This window comes from Phyllostomus hastatus, unplaced genomic scaffold, assembly GCF_019186645.2.
Source record: "Phyllostomus hastatus isolate PE091 unplaced genomic scaffold, TTU_PhHast_1.1 phas_contig_196, whole genome shotgun sequence".
Lineage (NCBI taxonomy): Eukaryota > Metazoa > Chordata > Mammalia > Chiroptera > Phyllostomidae > Phyllostomus > Phyllostomus hastatus.
The window spans coordinates 23659710-23681764 of record NW_025333709.1 but is presented as its reverse complement, the minus strand read 5'-3'; the positions used below and the strand labels follow the sequence as shown (position 1 = coordinate 23681764).

Below are 22055 nucleotides of genomic sequence, written 5' to 3'. Positions count from 1 at the left end.
GGTTTTCATAAAAGTGATGCAAAGACGTTTTGTTTAAAAGATGAAACTTGATCTTTGCAAAGGTGATACATCACTGTAGTCTACTTTCTCAGTGGGGGTGACAGAACCCACAAGGGGGTAACAGTTGATTTGGGGGGAGCAAAAATATCTTAGCTATTATCACAATGGCTTGCGACTCACCACAACTCAACTCTACCCAACAAAATCTTATTCTTTAGTATTTAACTTTTCTCAATAGGAAAAATTAAATTGAACCAAAATTAATTAAAATTAATTCAATGAGCCGATTGTTCATTGTCCTTCTTAGTGAGATCATTGAAAAAGTTGAAAAATGCTTTACTACAGAAATTGAGGTTATTTTCTGAGAAAATCAAAAGCTATATCACACATGAATAACAGCAAATAGAAATAAAATGTCAGTGTCTTTCTCTCTAGCTCCTGAGGTCTTTTATTTGTGTCTGGTACACAATCCCAAATATAAACTGATCAGGAATTTTTTGGAGTTCATTCCTTGCTTTCATTCCCATTTTCTCAAGAATGAATAGTAGCTAACATTTTTCAAGTGCTGTTTTCTGCCAGGCAGTGTCCTAGGGCACTAGCTTCTTTGCTTTTCCCAACCAGGCCTTTTGCAACGAGCCATTCTTGTGCCCATTTTGGAGAGCCAGAAATTGAGGCAGAAGAGGCTTACTTTTGTACACAGATTCTCACTGTTAGTGTGAGTGTGTGGCGGAGCTGGGCAGTGGGGCCTTGACTCTTCTTTACCTGGCTAACCTGTCTGCTTTCAGGGTGAGGTAAAGGAATGACAGGGGGCATTCCCCTCTCCATTGTGAAGACGTCACCTCAAATGCTTCACGAATCTTGTATCGCATGACAAGTGTGCACGGCTAAACACAGAAGAACTGAGATAACATCTGCGCCCTCTCTCCTTGCAGCCGTATTCCTGCCTCGGTGTGTACCTATCTAGGTCCTGAAAGTTTGTCAGGGTGTCTCTAATGATCCCAGATGATATTGTAAAATTACCTGAAATCTTTTCTTAAAAACAAAATTAATTGAGCTCACTTAAACATTTTTAAATGAAAATTTGCTATAGAACAATGTTAAAGAGGTGGTAGGTTTTGAAATTAGCAGCAAATATGTTTTCACAACCGCCTCCTCCACGTGGCTGTGGAAATGCTGGTTTGCGGTGGAGCAACGTCATGATAGCAGCCACCACTTTTGTCTTTTCTATCGATCAGACACAGTCCCAAAAGACCTAATCTCATTTAAACATCTTTACAATAACCCCGAGGGCTAGCCCTGACTGCTGTGGCTCAGTTGGTTGGGCATCATCCCACAAAGCGGTCAGGGCACATGCCTGGGTTGCGGGTTCGGTCCCTGTTCCGGGTACTTACGATAGGCAGCCGATTAATTTTTCTCATACTGATGTTTCTCTCCCTCCCTCCCCCTAAAAATAAATAAAATCTTTGAAGAAAATAACCTGCGGGCTAGACAGTGTTATCCCTACTTGAAAAAGATAAGATCCAGGGCACAGAAAGATGAAGTAAATTGTTCAAGGGTACACAAAGCTAGGATTTGTCTTCTGTGTTCCTAATCACCGTTCCCTACAGCCGCTTCTCTCTTCTTCCTGGTGTCGAACTAGGTTGTTCGTCCTGCTCTAGCCCTCCCGCTGCTATGCTCGCCTCTGGGAAACAGGTGATGGTGGTACACTAGTCCTTGGCCCACCTTTTAACGCACAGGAGAATTTCATATAACAAATACAAGACAAATACATTTTAGGTCTCCCACGTGGAAAAGAGAGAAAATAAAAGGACTACCTCAAAGGCTTGTTGTGAGAGCGAAATTAATTACAATCTGTCAAGTGCTTAAAAAAGTACCTGGCACGTGTGAGCACTCAATAAATGGCAGTTGTTTTTATTTGTGTGCATCTTTGTAAGCTTTAAAATCTGTTCTCTTTGGACACATGTAGACTTTAAGTTGTTTGGTAATGTTACAATACCAAGCCTTTTATGGCTCCACAGAATATAGAATGAAAAAAAATATATCTTTTTTTAGAATGAAAATATTTTTGAAGTTAATGAGGACTCGGGGGTTCTTAAGGCTGGATCCTCAGTTCTAGCAGGGGCCAGGCACATGGCGTCTGGTGACGAGAGACTTGAACTGTGCAGAAGGCGCCATCCTCTCTTCCCTCCCTCCTTTCCTTTCCTCGTTGCTGCCGTACCTCCAGAGCAGCGCCAGGGCAGCTGGATGCAAGGTACAGGTCCTGGGCCAGGTTGAAATCATTCGTGAACATGGCAAGGTGTCCTGCCAAAAGATTGTAGTCCTCTATTCCCTAAAAATAAAAGTGGTTTTAATGAGAATATATGGGTTTAATTTTTTTTGTAAAAAAGATTTTGCTTAGTACAAAGAGGTAATGTTCTATTAATGAGTTAGGTAAGATTAACTACAAAAACTTAAAATGTATGATGAAATACCATTTAAATCCTAACCTGATAATTCTTATAAGATGCCGTTTACCTTTATTTGTTCTAAGGACATCACCATGCCAACATTTCCAATTTTCCGATAAACGCGGATTGCAAACTCCACCTCCATGTGGTGGAGACAGGCCGTGGCCAACTCATCCCAGGCAGCAGGGTCGTTCAGGAGCCGGCACATTTCCCAGGCATCGGAAAACCTAGAATGTGAGCCCAGGAGTTCAGTCAGGGAGCTCTACTCGCTCCCTAGTGGACAATTTTCAGATGGTACATAATTTAAATGCCATGCCCTAGCTGAATTTGATAAAACATGTTAGTCTGTAATCATTTCCACGTTATGAAAAATTATATAAACTTTTTTTTGTACAGATGATTTTTCTTGAATTTCTTTTATAAATCTAAATCTACTCTGGGTAATCACCTTCCTCCATTAACAACTAGTTTTATTTATTTTTGGTTTACTTTATACACAATGAAAATTAGTTTTGATCTCACAAAGTCTAATAAAAGTAGTATTCTACTCCTATACATTCAGAAGTTTAAGACAAGGGCTAGCAAACACGGCCGCAGGCCCAACCCAGCCAGTGGCCCATCTGTGAGAAGCCAGTCTGAGGGGAATGCAGCTGCCCGTCAGCTGTGCTCGTGTGGCTCGTCTCAGCGGCCCCTGCGCTGCAACGGGGGCCTTGCACAGTTGTGACGGAGCCCCTGTGGCCCTTAATGTGCGACACACACACCATTTGGCCTGTGACACAAAGTCTGTGGACCTCTGGTTTAAAGCATGATCATAGATGCCAATGAAACTTCTTGTGGAACCTTTACACTAATGAATGTGTTACACCTATTCATCTGCGTCCTTCCATCTCACGCACATTGACTGAACACCTATTGTGTGTCAGGAACGGTGCTTGGAACCAAGATCGAAACCAAACACAGTCAGTCATTGTCCTTCAGGTGTCATCACTGGGGAAGGCGGAGGAGACCGGTGAGTGAACAGATGCCTGTGACACAGCACAACAGAAGGAACTGAGTGCTTACCCTGTGTGAGTCTTTGTGCCAGGCACTTTGTATAAATTCTCTCACTGGATTACCCTGACAACTCTACCCACTATGCATTATTATTATTATTTCTCCTTTACAGATGAGGAAAGTGAGCGTTTGAGACCTTAGAAGACTACCCCAAGTCACACGGTGGTAAACGACAACGTTCCCTCAACCACTCTGTACGAGCATATTGTATCCTGGCTCTGAGGCGACACATCAGAGACTGCAAGTGGTTGGAGGGCTTCAGGGAAGACTTCCTGGAGGAGGAGAGGGCCTTGCTGAATAGTGAGGAGTGAAGAGTTAATAATGTATAGAGAGAGGGGAAGGCCATTCCAGGGAGAGCAGCATGTGCCAAGGCAAAGCAGCAGGAAAAATACTGGATTCAAGCGCCAGCGTGAGAGGGAGGAAGGAGAGGCGTGGGGAAGGCTGAGGCTGGCACTGAAACGTCGAGTGCCTAGATGCCACGCCGCCGTCCCCAAGGGGTAGGGAGCTCTTCGGAAAGGCGATGGGAAGCCACTGAAAGATCTTCAGCCAGGAAATAAGGTCAGACGCACATTTTCAAAAGTCTGTGAGGAACAGGTGAGATTGTTATGAGGCTATCAGCAGAGAGCAGTCTGCAAGTGGTCACTTACAGTACATTACTCCAAGTGAGGGACTGAGTTAAGATTGAGGAACACGGAAGGACAAAAGGACCTGGGGTGTGTGTGTGTGTGTAGGCATGTGTGTTAGGACATGTGCATGTATGATTAGAACGGGGGAGAAGAGTGGGTTGGGGGAGTCAATGAGTTGTCTTGAACAGGGCAAGTCTGAGGAGCTCATGACTCCCTACTGCACATGACTACGGGAAGTGGTAGGCACAGTGTAAGTTAAAGATGCGCATTTTGGAGTTAGCCTTGTATAGATGGCACTGAAGCCATGTACGTAGATGAGATTCATTCAGAAAAAATAAATCAAGTGAGAAGAGAAGAAGGAAGCTTATGGAGCCCTCCTTGAAGAATGGCAACACTTAAGACATAGCCAGAGGGAATAGAATCACAAAGGGGTTCGCAGTGGCCCTAAGACATAAGACAAAAAAGCAAGAAGAAATCTTAAGCAAGGCAAATTCAAATTTTATTATAATGAAATTAAGATATTGTTGAAATAACCATGTTTATTAGAATTTTACAAGAACTGCTCTATCTGGGGGATTAGAAACCTTTTGGTTCTGAAGGGCTTTTCTTGGAAGCAGCCCCGACATGACACTATGCCTTTCTTTAGAATTCACACACATCCCCATATCCATCATCTTATCTGAGGCTCACAGTAATCCTGTGAAGTAAACGAGGTAAATGCTATTATCTCCATCTATTTTAATAGGAGTTGACCTTTAAAATCAGCTTCATGAGGAGCCTTTAAAACCCTACCTTTTCAGCAGTAACGTCTGTGTCAGCATCTGCCTCAGCTCTTTGGGCCCCACATCCTTCAGGCTGTGGAGGAAGCCGTGCGTGCCCAGGTAGATGTTGTTCACCTTCCCACTCTGTGTCTGGCAGGTCAGCTCTCCGTTGTACAACAGCAAAGGTTTGTAAGCATAGGGAACTCGGGTGCCACCAGCCAAGATGACCTTGGATCCTATATTACAAAACAGACATTTTACTGCTGAAAGATACTCCTCAGCACCAACATCAGAAAGGAATGTTTTAATTTTACTGCCATGAAAATTTGTTTACCAACAAATGGACAAAAAAAAAGTGATTAAGTACCTTGTATAGTGTCCTTGTGAAAGACATAAGTATACACCTTATCATCATCGTAAGCAATAAATACACCTTTATCCAATGGCCAGTTTTCCCAGAGAACACCTTTAATGGTTGGTGAAAAATCTGGAATCTCATACGTAGCATCATTAACCTACAAAATAGGATTTAGAGATTTGCCCCAAGTCTGTACATAAACCGTTATCATTTGCCATGGCAGGAGCCTGTTTGTAGCCTTGGCTGGCATGGCTTACTGACTCATATTCAACCCCAAAACACTCAACCATAACAGGGAGGAAAATCCTTTTCCCATTCCTATACTAGGACTGGCTTGGAAAAAAAAAAGAGTTATATGAGAAATCAAGGGTTCGCTCTAAAATTTGGTGAATTTGCAGGAAAAACTACAAGCTTGGACATAAAGTGTCAAGTTAAGAAAAAAAAAGCTGAAGCTGCTCAAGGTGACAGAAACTTAAACTACGAGCTCCTGTGTTTAGGAATTTTTCAATACTGGGCATAGAAATGCTCCAACCGGAAAAGAAACAGAAATGAACTCACATGTGATTTCAAATTTAAATAAACTCCACTGGCTATGTTTTATTTCAAAAATTTCTCTACAGTGTGCCCTAAAAAACAAAAAATGTACTGCTACATCATAAAAGCTATTAAAAAATCAATCCACCTATTCCTGTGAACTCACGCAGGTAGACTAATACATACGCTGAGTGTGGAGCTGAGAAATGCCTGCTTTCTCCCTAATCTAGCTTCCTCTAAAAACAGAGATGGAATATAAAACTCTTGCAAATAATAACTAACACTATAGAGCAGTGCTGTTTGGTGCAGCAGCCACCATGTAAAACCCACATGTGGCTCCCGAGCACTGGAATGTGTGCAGTCGAATTAAGGTGTGTACAGGTGTAAACCACACACTGGATCTCAGGAAGTTAGTCTTAAAGAGTACAAAACGTCTCATCAATAATTTTTTCTACTGACGACATACAGGAATGATAATATTGGATTAAAAATATATTGTTGAAATTAATTTTACCTGTTTCTTTTTAACTTTAAAAAAATGTGACTAGCAGAAAATTAAAAATGATGTATGTGGTTCAAATTTTATTTCCATTGGATGGTGCTGCTTTACCAGGTACTGTACCAATTTAATTCTAAACTCACAGTCTACAGATACTATTGCTATGTTCATTTGCAGATGAATAAACTGAGGCATGGAGAAATTTTCCCTAAGTCACACAGCTAATAAGTTGAGGAGCCAGGATTTGAACCCAGGCAGTGTGGCTCCAGTATGTGCTTCTAACCACTAGGTTATACTGACTTTCGGTTTGTAAGGATAGCAAACCAGTGCCAATGGACTGTGGTGGCGTTTTTTTTTTAAGGGTAACCATTTGCTGTGTGCTTATTATGTGTACTAAAAGCTTTATGTGCAACATCCATTTCATCCATTTGATTTTTATACAACAACCTACAAAAGAGGTACTAGAACTGAATTCATTACATAGATGGGAAAACCAGGAGGTCCAAGTGAGAGCTCGGGAGGAAGCCACTCTGGCCTCATACCAGTGATGCTGTTTGCTGGCTGTGTGACCTCAGACACGTAACTCATCTTTTCTATGCCTTAGTCTGTTCACCTGGAAAAGGGCAACAATGTGAGTATTGATCTCCAGGGTTGCTATAAGGATTGAAAGAGATCCCTGATATATGTAAGGTGTACGCAGTACAGATATACTAGTTGCTATTATTACTAATCTTGAATTCAAACCAGTCTGTCTTTAAAGTCTATGCACTTAACTACCACATGTACTGCCTCTCTCAAGGGCAACATGTGTGTAGACTTTCTAGGACATATCTCAAATCATCCTTCACGGGCATTGAAGGAGTGGTGGGGTATGCACATTGCTTTATTAGGGCATGTGCAGGAAAAAAGTCATCTCTCCCAATTCTAATATACAGCACGAGCCACTTCCTTACTCTCCATACAGTGAGGAAATATAGATTGAATACATACACATGTGAAGGGAAATTTCAAGTTGAAGAATTTTAAAGAACAGTTGGTGTCTGAATAGTTATATATTTGCATACATGTACATCACAGAAGCAATGCTTCTCTCAAAGTATCTGAAGCTGAGTGGAAAGGTAAGCTGCAACACTAGCACACGATGACAGGGTGTGTGTGAAAGTCAAATGAAGTGCACAGCGCTCTGGTCTAGAGTCCGAGGGCCTCAGTGCAGCCTCCTGCTGTGTCCGAGGCCATGGGGAAGGCTGGCCTTCCTCACAGATGAGGCTGGGTATTATCTAAAAGAGGAATTTACTCCTGTGGGCACGGCGCTCCCCTGTGATATCCTGTCCGAGCACTTAAGATTCTAACCTAGCAATGAAATCTTAATTTGAATAAACGCAAACTCCCACCTACACATTGGGTGAGGGAGAGCCTTGGCTGTTATGGAGTCATTCTCTGTGTGGATTTTGTTTTACCAGGGTGTTTTTCTTAATACCTAACTGAACTGCAGGTTAGAACTGGAAAAGAGGTGGGGATGAGCAGCCACAAATGAGACGGTTCTGGACTTGAGGGGTTCAAGGGCGGTAAAGAGGCCAGGACTTTGACTGACATCTGCTACCTGTTCCTGCTAACATGCTTGGGAAAACTAACTCGCCGACACCTCATTCCAGTTCTACATAGGAGCTCATACTAGCCTCTGTAACAGAAATGATAATGGAAAGGAAAACTGTAAAGAGAAGAAGAAAGATGTATCGAGTTGTTAGGCAGGTTGTACTCTTTGCCCTTTCTCCAGCAGTTAGACCCAGTTCTGACTGACTCCCGTCGGACACCTGGTTTACCTCCGACCCTTCTGTGTGTCCCAGGCAGCAGCTCCACTTGCGGTGCCCCCACGGGGAGCACGGCAGCTCTGCTTCCCTGTGCTGAGTTACAGAACTAGCACGTTAAAAAGTTTGCATAATCAAGTTACTCCTGTGGAAACCTGCTACATTTGTCAAAGAAAGAAAAGGAAAAATGAAGGGAAGAGAAAGGAAAAAAGAAAGGAAGAGGAAGGAGGGAGAGACAGAGGGACAGAGAAAGAAGAAAGTTTTAGTATCTCGGGAAGTGTACAGTGAGGGGAAAACTGTCTTCATTGAAACGTGTCTTCTCTACGGTGAGGTTACTAAGGATGGGCCGAGGGCAGCTGTGGGCCGTGTGAACTGTGACCACAAACACACTCAATCATTCGCTGGAGAGCAGGAACAAATACCAACTCCAAGGATAGTACATGGTGTGAAAACACATTTCCTTTTTCTAAATCTGTTTTCAAGAAAGTTAAAGATGTGTAAAATTAACTAAAATGGTTCTGTCTGTTTATAATCATCTGATACCAGAATACCTTTTCTTTGTATTAAGGGAAGAAGAAATTTAACTGAGGCGGGAAAGGACAGGGTACAGTCTCAGTCCTCAGAAGCTTACTGCATATCTGGAGAGAAAAGTCATATATATGATGCTATACTATAATAATGTACAGTGGATATGGTTAAAAGTGGTGCAGAATATAACCGTTTTTTTCTCACTGGGGCTGACACTGAAAAATTAAAGAAAAATGGAAAAACGTTTTCTTGGTGTAAATGGTCATGAAATAGATCACAAACATGAAAACAAAGTTCTATAATCCTTGGCTCTGTGTATAAGAAAATAAGTCTATACATAAAATATATTTTAAAAATACTTTTCTCATGGGTTGTATTTTTTAAAAACACACATTCAAACTTTTCTAGACTTACTGGACAATAGACAAATCCATCACTTTTTTCATCAATGAAAATTAATCTGGTCCCATTTGGGTCAGGAAAGATCTTTTTCACACCAACAGGATGTCGATAATCATTAACGAACTGCCAGTCTTCAATGTAGAAATACTGAATGACACCAGTCTAAAAAAGTTCAGTCAGAGAAACACGAGGTTGTCAGAAAATACTGACCTTCAGCATTTAAGTTAAACATGCTTTCTAATCTAAAGAGAAAAAAATGTCATATGTTTGAGGAAGAGTCCAAGAACAATGTTTGCTATATTTACAAGGTACAGGCAGAAGAAAATAAATGATAATATATATGTGATTCAACAGTCTATTAATTCTAATATTCTTGGTGGTATTAAAGCTTGATTTTCAGATTTTCCAATTGAATGAAAAGAAACACCCTTATTGTTTAAGAGTAACTCTCAATTCATATTACTTTAAATATTTTTGTTATTAATTAATAGACAAATTAGAAAATTAAGTTTAAAATTAAAAAAAACCCACCTTATACAATAATTGTATTCCTACACATTAACCATGAACATGTAGACAACAAAAGTTTAAAATATGGTATCATTTACAATCATCAAAAAAATGAAATACTCAGGTGTGAGTTTAACGGAACATGCACAGAACTTGTATGCTAACAACCACAGAGCACCGATGCGAAAACCAAAGGGGATCTAAATAAACGGGGACACAGTAAACACACTGTGCTCAGGGACTGGCATCGTGGTAACATGCTAATGCTCCCCAACCGGTGTATACAGGCCTAACTAGACTCCAATGACCATCTCAACATGAGTTTTTGTAGGTACAGACAAGATTACTCTAACAGTCATACGGGATGGTAAAGGAACTAGAACAGCTGAAACAATTTTGAAAAAAAAAGTGGAAAATTAGTCTTTGTAATTTCAAGGCTTTTTTTTTTTTTAATAACTACCGTAATCAAAACTGTGTAGCGCCGGGGGAGGCGTGGACACGGAGATCATTGGAACAGAACAGAGCAACCAGAGACAGAGCTACACAGGCATGTCTGACCAATTCTTCCTTTTTTCTGTTTCTAAGATGCCTTCACTTTTATTTTGTAATAATAGCCTACTGAAAATAACTCACCTACCATATAAGTCACCCACTTAAAACATACGACTCCCTGGATTTTAGTATATTCATAGAGTAGTACAACACTTAATGACAATTTTAAAACATTTCATCACCTCAAAAAGGAACTCCATTTAGTAGGCATTCCCCATTTTCCCCAACCTCCGTAGTCTGTCTCTGTAGATTTCCCTATTCTGGACATTTTATATAAATGGAATCACACAATATGTGGTCTTCTGTGACTGCCTGCTTTTATTTAATGTAATGTAGAATATATAAAGAACTCTCAACACTCAAGAATAAGAAAAGAAACCAATTAAGAAATAATAAAAACATCTGAACAGACACTTCACTAAAGATATTCAAATAGCAAATAAGCACAGAGATGCCTCCACATCATTGGTCCAGTAGTAAGATGCAAATTAAAATCACACTGAGATGTCACTGCACACTCATCAGAGCAGCTGTTGTGAGGATGTAGAGGACCTGGAACCCTTACACACTGTTGGTGGGAATGGAAAATGGTACAACCAAGTTAGAGACCAGTTTGTCAATTTCTCAAAACAGACTTGCCACGTGAGGTAGCCATTCCACTTTTAGGTATTTTTATCTAAAAGAAAGTGCATGCCCACACAAAAACTTAAACACAAATAATTATAGCAGCTTTGGAGTATTTGCAAATAAGCCAACCTGGAAAGAACTCCAATGTCTATCCATCGATTCATGGATGAGCGAAGTATGATCAACATGCAGACTATGTAGTATTACTCAGCAAGAAAAAAGACTGAATTACTGAATACACAACAACATGGATGAATCCCAGGATGATTACACTAAGGCCAGACACGAAGGAGTACCGACCCTATGATCCCATTCACTTAGAACTCTAGAAAACACAAACTAACTAACAGCGACCAAAGGCAGTGGGGAGGGCAGGAAGGGGAATCATAAAGGGGCATGAGAAAACTTTCGGAGGTGATGAATATGTTTGCTATTTTGACTGAGCTGATGGTGTTTCACAGGTGTATACACACGTCAAAACTTATCAAATAGTAAACTTTAAATTGTGTAGTTTATTGTATATTAATTATACTTCAAAAAGCTGCTAAAAGCCCCAATATTTTCAGAATCACTTAAGAATGAGGTATAGCATAAGAACAAAATTTTGTAACTATGTATGGTGACGGATGTTAACTAGACTGTGGTGATCACTTTGTAATATATACAAATACCAAGTCATTATGCTGTACACCTGAAACTAATATAACGCTCTGTTAATTATACTTCAATTTTTTTAAAAAAAGAATGAGACAGATAACACTGCTTTACTGACAGACTATTACACTTTGAGTTCTTCAAAATGCCATGTGGCATAGTAGAAAAAGTAGATATTCCAACACAAAACCTTGCTTGTTCAAGTTCCATCTCTGCTACGGCCTCACTAACCTCTCGGCCTTCAGTGTGCTTCTCTCTAAAACTTCCCCGCTCGTTTTATGGAGTTAATGGCATAAGTGAGATTGGGCTTTATAATGTTAGGTGTCACACAAATGTATTGCATATTATTTACCAGGTATCCCTCCCTACTTTACCTGATATACTAAACCTACCCTACCGGTGTAAGCTAGCAAAAAGACTGGTTATTTTAGGTCAAACTTCAACTGATACATTTTCTCTCATGGCAATAAGCATGTTTTAAACATGCCCTTTTAAAAACACAATTTAATGGGAGAGAATGGAATGTTTAAAAAAGTGGATAATTGTTTTTCTGATGTGGAAAACAATACCTTTTCTACCTAATTGGCTGAATTTAGAGACCGAACAAGGTAACAGGTATGACAGGCTTTCAAAAAATCTTTGAAAACTTTTTACAAATACTAGACGCTATTACCATAACTATGCTTTATCTCCGCGTGGCTAATGTAATATTTAGAGGTGTAGGGTACTGGTGGTTCAAAGGACCACAAGACTGAAGGAGTAGGATTCTCAGTACTCTATTAATTTTAGTATGTTATTAAATGCCCTCTAAATATAGACTAAAGTGGAATGAGGTGTCTTATTAAATCCTTAAAGCATCTAGATAAGGAAAATGAGGCTCGGAGGGGTTATGCAGCAATCAGCAAGTAAAAGGACTGATATTCAAACCCAGATTTTCTAGACTCCAAAGTTTACTCGTTTTACTATGTTCCCAAAATTACTTATAGTCTCAGAAGCACTTGGTACTAGCAAATCATGCTACCTATGTGCTCTACACATATTTACTTCTGGTAGTTACATGTTCTCATATACTATATGTTTATATATGTAATAAATGCTGTATCACCAAGTAAACATTGGAAACTGCCCTATGTTCTATAGTGAAGAAGACAACACATACATCTGTGCCGTAGACGAGGAAATCACCAGTCAAGGCATGACACAGAATACGGCACTTATCGTCCACTGCTGGGAAAAGTCGAGTCTCACGTTCTTCTTGAGCATCCAAGAATTCACTTTCTATCTAAAACAAAGAATAACAGTGGCTTATAGACTGATCTGAGTAAACCTAGTCTGCAATGTCTAGAGGGTAAGGGAGGATCTTTTTCTTCAGTTCAGTTAAACCAGACTCACTAGACGACCACAGACCAGCTGACGCAGAAAGGTATCAGAAAGGAACCACAGCTCGCGAGTGGGGCAGCATCCGACCTCCCTCTTTAGTGGGAACAGTCTTTGCAGGCTCTGAAGCTGTCTAGCGGCTGATCCCTCTGGCTTCCCAGAAGCAAAGAGCCAGGAAACAGATGTGGAACACGCCCTGGTTTAGCAGCCCGCTATTCCAGGGCCAATTTATCTCTTGAACAACCCAAGAGGCATAGTATAAAGGATCCCCACAAGCGAGATGCCCTAAATGTATGAGTGAAATACATTTCAGGAAACCCAGATGTATGGCATTCCCATCAGTTTTTATCGTTTACTTCTACTTTCTAGATACAGTTACAAACAGGGCAACAGGTATTTTACCATAAGCAATGAGGCATGTAGCAGTTGATACATTGCCAGGTTTCTTAGGAAAGTTAATTGAACATCTGATGCAGAAGGGTAAAGGGTTTTGTTAATCCTTTACCCACACCTGGCTTTCTAGCTAATCTGTACATGGTTGCTTCCTGACCAAAGTTCTTAATAATGAGACTGTTCATCATCACTGCCAAGTTAACTGGGCCGGCCTCCAGGACATCAAGATTATACTCACCAAATGTAACTGGACTTTGCCTTCAAACAGTGCTGCTGCGTAGTCCGAATGAAGGGACACACTGGCTACTGTCCCCAGATACTCCATATCTTTCAGTTTCTTCACACCTTGAGCAATGCAAAAGAACAAACAGTATATGAAAATATTAATAAAATTATATAAATATTTGCAAGTGACTTTACATGTGCACCTTTACAAGGATATTCTGAACCTAAAAATTTTTATTTTAGACATCCTAAAGAAAATCTTAGTTGCCATATAAAGTTGCCTTCAGGAATTCCATAAGGGTTTCCAGGAAACAAAGTAAAAGAAGATAAAATTACACACAAAACAAATATTAAACCTTGATGACAATAAGCTTGATGGTGAATTCGGACAACAAAGCTCAGGTTTGCTCTGTTGCTGAGGAGATCTGACCTCCAGCGTGGGGGGGTGGGGGGGGAGGGAGGAGGGGAAGAAAAAGCCAGGCTCCCTTCAGGTGCTAATGGTCATTATTCAAACAGTACAATACGGGCCCAGCTTTTGTTAAGCACCTACCAGAGCAAGGAGAACTAAGAAAGAAAGTCACTGTGCAAAGGCAGAGCACACGGTTTATTTAATTTTCCACACAACCCCGTACACATCGAAGAATCCTCATTTTCCACAGGATAACCCAAGACTCAGGGGGGTAAAGAATTTGTGCACAGTCATCTAAGTGAGGCAGAAGGGGAATCGAGATCCAGGGCCTAATTGTCAAGTTCATACTCTGCCTGCTATACCGAGCTGCCTTCACTACAAAGATTAAAGAACACAACCTTTCCAAAAATTATGCAAAAATTTTAGAGGACTCGCAAAACTCTTTAGACTAAGAGCGAGCGGTCTGAAGGAAGAAAGAGTGAAAGACTTGTCAGATCTTCTGCTTTCGCCCTCAAAAAGCTGTATGAACGCGCCCACTCCCCTGTAGCCGTAGGTTGGGTAAGGTTTAAACTGTGGAACTCAAGGGGACTGTGACCAGTTCCTGGGTCAATAACTTGCGACCTATTGGTCACACAACAGTTCTGGGGAAAACTATAGATGACGTCTCAATTCAGTGTTCACAATTCTTCATAGGAAGGACAATAATTTACAAGCTTCCTTTGCAAAAAACAATGGAGACCCAAGACCATCTGCAATGCACGTGACTTTCTGATAGAGCCTTAGAATCTACTCCTTGACACATGAACAACAGATGGAAGACCCAAGGAATTTACCCTAACTCCCCCTCCCACTCCTCTTATCCAGCTTAAAAACCCTTAGCCTGGTCCAGCAGGTAACATAGAGCTGAGGCATTGATGAGTCTCGCATGTTCTTGGTTGACACCTTCTTGGTCAAAAAATCTTTCCTTTCACCAATCTGACATTTTGATTTTTGACCTTTTGAAGTGTAGGGCACAGGACCCGGAGTTTGGTAACAAATGCTTCCCAAATAGATCAGGAATTCTATGCTAGAGAAGAAAACAACTGGATTCCGACTTGCCGTTCTCTCCGAGGACATAAAACCAAGCTCGATTGTTCATTCCCACAGCCAGATGATACAGTCCTACTGCCACGAAGTTGGGTTCCACATCAACAGAAACTGTGATCGGTAGCTCCTGTCACATAGAAAAGTAACTAGTGAATCAGTTGCTAACATTATTTTGATTTTATTCATAAAATTAAAATAACACCACTTTCATACTCCTTCAACAGGGTTGGCTACGGTGACTTCCAGAAGGGAGGTGAGATAGGCAACCCTTGTGCTGCAGGCGTCGCCAAGGATGGGAAGCTTGGTCAGGAAAACATGGAGTGAGCCCCTCTGGGTGGACAATGCCAGCAGCTGGCCATCATCTGTCCAGGACAAGCTATCCAAACCTGAAATAAGTTACAAAGCAAAGGATTATTCAAAAACAGATATACTGTTGCAGGCAAACAAGCAAATTATTTCCATTTAACCTACCAGAGGCATAAAAATCTCCAAATGTTTTTTTTTTTTTAAGTTTAAAGAGTCTTTATTTAGCCCTGGCTGGTGTGGCTCAGTAGATTGAGTGCTGGCCTGCAAACCAAAGGGTTGCGGGTTTGATTCCCAGTCAGGGCACATGCCTGGGTTGCGGACCAGGTCCCCAGTTGGGGGCGCACGTGGGGCAACCACACACTGATGTTTCTCTCCCTCCCTCCCTCCTTTCCCCTCTCTCTAAAAATAAAAATGAATAAAATCTTTAAAAAAAAAGTCTTTCTTTAGACTAGGAAATTCACCATGGATTGACATATGACCATGAGCACTAATTCATTCAATACTGGCTTAAAGGGTACATACATAAAAACTTAGATTTTATCATTGTAATTAGGATAAAGTTTACTACGTCTCTGGATCAAAGTGGACTTATATCCTTCTAGTGAAGGAGTATGACTCAACATAGTAACTAGAATAAGGAGGCTATTTTAGGAAACTCTAGTGAAGGGTGCTAATAGTATTCCTCCTACAGAAATGTAAACTGTACAATAACAAACACACTACTCTGGAATTGGGATGATAAAATGCCATCTGCTTCAGAAAAATCAATACCTTTAATTTCATCATCCAGGCTGATTATAGCATACATGTCTTTTAATTCTGCCAACTCATGAATTTTAATGCTGGAAAAAACAACAACAAACACAATTAAATATGAGCTCTAAATAAAATTGTTTTTGTTTACAATTGTAAGCTATACATATTTAATTTCTCAGTCTATTTATAATCAACATTTAGGCTACTTCAAGCAGAAGTAGAAATCTTATCACATATAAGAATTCTATCCATTCCCCTTTATATTGTAATCGTCTTATATTGCATCTTCATGCAATGAACACACTGAGATTATAATTCTTGCTTTCAGTAGCCACATATATATTAAAGATCTCAAAATTTAAAAATAGCCCATTATATTTACCCAGGCCATCTACCATTTCTGCTGCTCTTCTTCGACAGAAGGAAATCTGAGATGTCCCAAATTCCTTCTGGCATCGTTCTCTTCAGCAATTCTTTCAGAGCATTCCTGCGAGCAATAAACTCTCTTCCTTTCCTTTCATCTGAGAATGTTTTTAATTTCCCCTTTATTACTGATGGATATTTCCACTGGACATAGAATTTCAGTTTATAGTTCTTTTCCTTCAGCACTTAAAAAATGTTGTGATGCTTCCTTCTGGCGTGTGTGGTTTAATATGGGAAATCCACTGTCACTCAACATGTTGCTCACTGGCCACTTTCAAGATACAGTCTTTGTCTTGGTTTGTGGAAGTTTGTTCATGATGCCTCTGGGACTAGACTTCTTTGGATTTACCCTGTTGGGGATTTTTTGAGCTTCTATAATAAACCTATAGGTTTATGTCTTTTGCCAAACATGAGAAGTTTCCAGCCATTATTTCTAAGACTTTTATGACACAAATGTTAGACTTTTTGGTATTAGTTCACAGTCCCTGGGGGTGCGTTCATTTTTTCCAATCTGCTTTTTCTCTGTGTTGAGACTGAATATTTCTATTGGTCTAGCTTCAAGTTCACTGACTCTTTACTCTGTGATCTCCATTCTGCTATTAAGTGCACTACATTAATTATATTGTTCAGTTCTTAAATTTCCACTTGCTTATTTTTTTCATAGGTTCTATTTCTTTTCTGCAACTGTTTCCATTTGTTTCCCATTTGTTTGGAGAAATGGAAATGATAGTCCTTACCTCTAAAAGCACTTTTATAATAGCTGCTATCTTTATCCTCTCGGTCCTGGCTTCTTTTGATTGCCTTTTCACCGTGAGTTGAAATTTTCCAGATTCTTCATATGTCAAGTAATTTTGGGTTATATTCTGGACATTTTTAATATTATGTTATGAGTCTCTGTGTCTTGTTTAAATCCCATGGAGAAGGTGAATTTTTGTTTTTAAAGCAGGCAATCAACCCAGCTGGGTGAAGGCCACGAATTTCAACTAGTGTTCTGTGGGTTATGGTTTCAGTGTAAGTTCCATTTTCAAAGCCTTTGCAGTGGTATTTGGACGTGTCCCTGCATGGCCTATTCTGTGGCCAGTGTAGAACCTCGGCTATGACCTGTTCCTTAGTTCAGTTCTCAAAGTCTCTGGTGTGTGTTTAGGGTGAGATGCATATACGCAGCTCAGGGAAAAATCTGCGAGTTCATAAATATCTTTATAGGGTCATGTCCCAGAGGTCCTCTCTCTCTGGGATTTACCCAGTACTTTCTAGTTTTTTGGGACTCCCATGTTTTGTTCTCCGGTTGGAAGCTGGGGCTCTAGTTACCATGTCCTGCCTTGTACTTCCCACAATTGCACCCATGCCCGTGGCCGAGCAGGAGGACAAAGAGAAAAAATAGGCAACAGGAGTTTGCCGCACCATCTCGGCAACACAGGTTCTCCAATTAGAGAGGAATGCTACCCTCCATGTTTTAGGTGCCTGTGGGTCCTTGCAGCCATTGCCGTGGCTGCCACTGCTGTGGTGAGATTGCTTGGTTGCTAGGGCATGAGAGAGCAAAACACAGGCAGAAAACTGGTGGATTTCCCCACCTGTTTGAGTGTTAGGAGTTCTCTTTCCTGCAACTTGAGCCAGAACTAGAGAGCTTCTCTCAGAGCTCCTCTGTCTGTGCTCCGGTGCCGCCTTCTGGATTTCAGGCTGCCTTGAATCCTGAGACTGGGAGACTCAACACTGGTTCAGTCGTACTTCAAATTCTGGTATTCTTTGTCAATCTGCTTGCTACTATTTACTTTTCAGAGTCCTTAAATAGGTGGTCTGTGCATTCTATCCAGGTTCTATAGCCATATTCAGTGAGGGAGATGGGGTGGAATATGTTTAATCCATGCTACCCAGAACTGCTTATTTTATTTGTTGTTTTTTAGTATATTTTATTGATTATGTTATTAATTGTCCCTATTTTCCCCCCTTTGCCCCCACTCCACCCAGTACCTCCTTTCCCTCCAGCAAGCCACCCCCCCACCACCCCAGTTCACATCCATGGGCTGTGCATATAAGTTCTTTGGCTTCTCCATTTTCTATACTATTCTTAACATCCCCCTGTATACTTTGTACCTACCAATTATGCTTTTTAATCCCTAGACCATTTCCCCTACTCTCCCTCTACCTCCTACTAGGCGATACCCCTCCAACTGATCTCCATACCTATGATTCTGTTCCTGTTCTAGTTGTTTGCTTAGTTTTTCTTTTAGACTCAGTTGTTGACAGTTGTGAATTCGTTGCCTTTTAAACATTCATAGTTTTGATCTTTTTCTTAAAGAAGTCCCTTTAGCCCTGGCTGGCGTAGCTCAGTGGATTGAGCACGGACTGTGAACCAAAGCATCGCAGGTTCGATTCCCAGTCAGGGCACATGCCTGGGCTGCAGGCCACGGCCCCCAGCAACCGCATATTGATATTTCTCTCTCTCTTTTTCCCTCCCTTCCCTCTCTAAAAATAAATAAATAAAATCTAAAAAAAAAAGTCCCTTTAACATTTCACATAATAAGGGCTCAGTGATGATGAACTCCTTTAACTTGATCTTATCTGGGAAGCACTTTATCTGCCCTTCCATTCTAAATGATAGTTTTGCTGGATAGAGTAATCTTGGATGTAGGTTCTTGCCTTCCATGACTTTGAATACTTCTTGCCTGCAAAGTTTCTTTTTAGAAATCAGCTGATAATCTTATCAGTACTCCTCTGTAGGTAACTATCTGTTTTTCTCTTGTTGCTTTTAAGATTCTCTTCATTTTTAACTTTTGGCATTTTCATTATGATGTGTCTTGGTGTGGTCCTCTTTGGGAATCCACCTTCTTTGGGAATCTCTCTGTGCTTCCTGAACTTGTATGTCTATTACATTAGTCAAATTAGGGAATTTTTCTTTCATTATTGTTTCCAACACGTTTTCAATTTCTTGCTCTTCCTGTTCTCCTTCTGGCATCCTTATGATTCAGATGTTGGTACATTTGGAGATGTCCCAGAGGTTTCTTACACTTTCCTCATTTTGTTTTGTTTTTGAATTGTTTCTTCTTGCTGTTCTGGTTGAACGTTTTCTTCCTTCTGTTCCAAATTGTTGATTTGAATCCTGGCTTCCTCCCCTTCACTGCTGGTTCCCTGTACATGTTTATTTTTCTTAGTGTAACCTTCATTTCTTCCTTTATGTTGTTGCCATACTCATTGAGTTCTTTGAACATCCTGATCACCAGTGTTTTGAACTCTGCATATGATAGGTTGGCTATCTGTTTCATTTAGTTCTTTATCTGAAGTTTTATTTTGTTCTTTCATTTGGGCCCTATTTCTTTGTCTCCTCAATTTGGCAGCCTCCCTGTGTTTGTTTCTGGGTATTAGGTTGAGCTGCTTTGACTCCCTGTTAATGGTACCTATAAATTGTGTGGGGCAGAGTCTTAGGTAATCATCACAGCAGGGCAATCCACTTCACCGCTTTGTGGCTCAGGGTGGGAGGAGGGCTCAAAGAGGGGACTGTAGTGCTGCCTGGCTTCTGAGGTTTGCCTGGCACTTGCCCTGTTTCCAGTCCCTTTGCCCACTCCCTATTTGTGACTGGCACCCTTCCAGCTGTTGTCCTGTTGTTGAATCCCAGAGTAGCTGGGCTTACATATGTTTTAAGATCTTGCAGGCCCTTTATGTGGAGTTTCCTGAGATTCTTGCAGTTTTTCTTCCTCTCTAACCTCCACTGGTTTTTACAGCCAGAAGATATGGGTATTTTTATCTTCCTGGTGCTAGAACCCTGGGCTGTGAGGTCTGGCCTGGGGCTGGGATCACTTGCTCCCAAGGTTATCCCTACCAATTTTTATCCACCACACATGAATATGGGACCACTTGTGCCCAATCTGCTGCCACCGCCTCTCTGCACCATACCCTGTCTCCTCGCCTCCGCTCCTCCTACCTGTCTGGATGAATGTGGCTTCTTTACATCTTTGGTTGTTGGACTTCCATACAGTTCAATTTTTTAACAGTTTTGGGTGTTGTTTTGAGATTTAGCTGTAATTTTTTTTGTGGTTGTGTGAGGAAGCAAGGTGTGTCTACCTATGCTTCCGTCTTGAATGAAAGTCTCCTATTTTGTTTTTAAAAGTGATTTTCAAGCATAGTCCATTTCAGGTTTTGTATTTAGTATACATTTAGTATTTTAGATTTTGCCATGGGAGTTAAAGGCAAGGAGTCTTAGAAATTCTCATTGCAAATATGTTGTTAGAGTGCAAGAAAGTATGGTTGATTCTCTTTTTTTTTCAATCCTCACCCGAGGACATTTTTTTCATTGCTTTTAGGGAGAGAGAGAGCAGAGAGAGAGAGATGTGAGAGAGAAGCATCGATTGACTGCCTCCCACAAATGTGCATGGACTGGGGATCTTGTGATTGACCAGGGATTGTAAGTGCCTGGACCAGCGATCACATGCACTTGGGATTGTACCCCCAACCTGGGTACGTGCCCAGACTGGAACCAAACCCGAAACCTTTTGGTTACCAGAGGATGTTCCAACCAAATAAATCATACCGGCCAGGACAACCGATTCATTTTGGCTACAAAAGTCTTGTTGACTCTCTTAATATTCCTTATATAAGCTTTCTAGGAATTTGTAAATATAACTTACCAGTTATCACCACATATAGCAGCTTTGTTAAGGGTCTGTGATACTGCAATACTAGTTAGACTATCTTTATGATCACGAGCTTGAAATACCTCTTGGCCAATCTCTCGAATATGAGTGGAAATTACCACAAAAGTTCCACGTGAAAAACCAATCATGATGTAGCCATCACCATACCTAAAGCAACAAAGGCAACAGTACAGTAAAAAGAGAAACTAACTATCATTGGAAATATAGTTACATTGGAAATACAAGTTACATAAGCAAGTAACTTAAAATGAAGCAGAGAATGTAATTTAGCAAGGGCTGTGTGCCAGACAGCATATGCTAGATAGTTTCACATACTGAACCATAGTCTGTAATCCAGAAAATGTTACATAAGGAAATGAAAACGATTCAGGCAAAAATTAAATATAATCAGTAAAGAACTCATGGATGTCTTTCTGTAACAACCTGCAATGATCTCCACATACCAGCTATAGCAGACAATGTTGCCATAGTGCTCCTGAAATTCCAGGTCAATTGAACTATCTGGATCATTGAGATTAAAAAGAAACAAACTTTTCTTGCCAAGCACCACACTTATCTGCCAGAAAAAAAAATCATGAGATTGTTAAATGAGCTACTCAGTACTTCATGAAAAGACACTACGTAAATTCAAATACATGAAGGTAAGTCATGAAAACAAGCCAAATTTGGATGTGCTAAATGCTACAATTACTAAAAGAACAATGTAACTAAAAAAATACATTTTGTTAACATATAGCCTGGGAAGAATCCTTGACTTTATGCATATCTAATATGCCCTTGGAAGTACACTAAAATACCTAGGCAGAATCATTTTTAAAAATTCTCTATACCTCTCATTAGAGTACCATGCAGTATAGGACTGTAAGTCTGATATGGTTTCATCAAAATTGAATTCATATTCAGAATATAGTCTTCCATCCTAAAAGGTCATTTTCCTTTTGAGCCATCTGGCACAACAAGTCCACAACCATGTGGATATTCTAGCTTTTATATCGTCACTCTTCCCATTACCTGTAGGTCAATGTGACTAGACAAGTGTCCCTCTGTTACTCACACAAGCCAATACTTAACTGTCATT

The 22055-nt window shown here is 40.5% G+C and overlaps 1 protein-coding gene across 3 annotated transcripts in view; it reads right to left on the bottom strand.

Moving 5' to 3' along the window:
• Positions 1-22055, bottom strand: part of WDR19 (WD repeat domain 19) — a 72804-nt gene that overhangs the window by 33017 nt on the left and 17732 nt on the right. For all 3 annotated transcript variants that reach the window (XM_045834474.1, XM_045834475.1, XM_045834476.1), the window contains 12 exons: positions 21421-21533; positions 20951-21124; positions 15924-15994; positions 15060-15232; positions 14859-14973; positions 13365-13471; positions 12516-12638; positions 9026-9175; positions 5255-5402; positions 4919-5123; positions 2515-2674; positions 2219-2329 (listed from right to left, as the gene is read on the bottom strand). In XM_045834474.1, the coding sequence (XP_045690430.1) occupies positions 2219-2329; positions 2515-2674; positions 4919-5123; positions 5255-5402; positions 9026-9175; positions 12516-12638; positions 13365-13471; positions 14859-14973; positions 15060-15232; positions 15924-15994; positions 20951-21124; positions 21421-21533 (1650 nt within the window). The remainder of the gene's footprint in view (positions 1-2218; positions 2330-2514; positions 2675-4918; positions 5124-5254; positions 5403-9025; positions 9176-12515; positions 12639-13364; positions 13472-14858; positions 14974-15059; positions 15233-15923; positions 15995-20950; positions 21125-21420; positions 21534-22055) is intronic.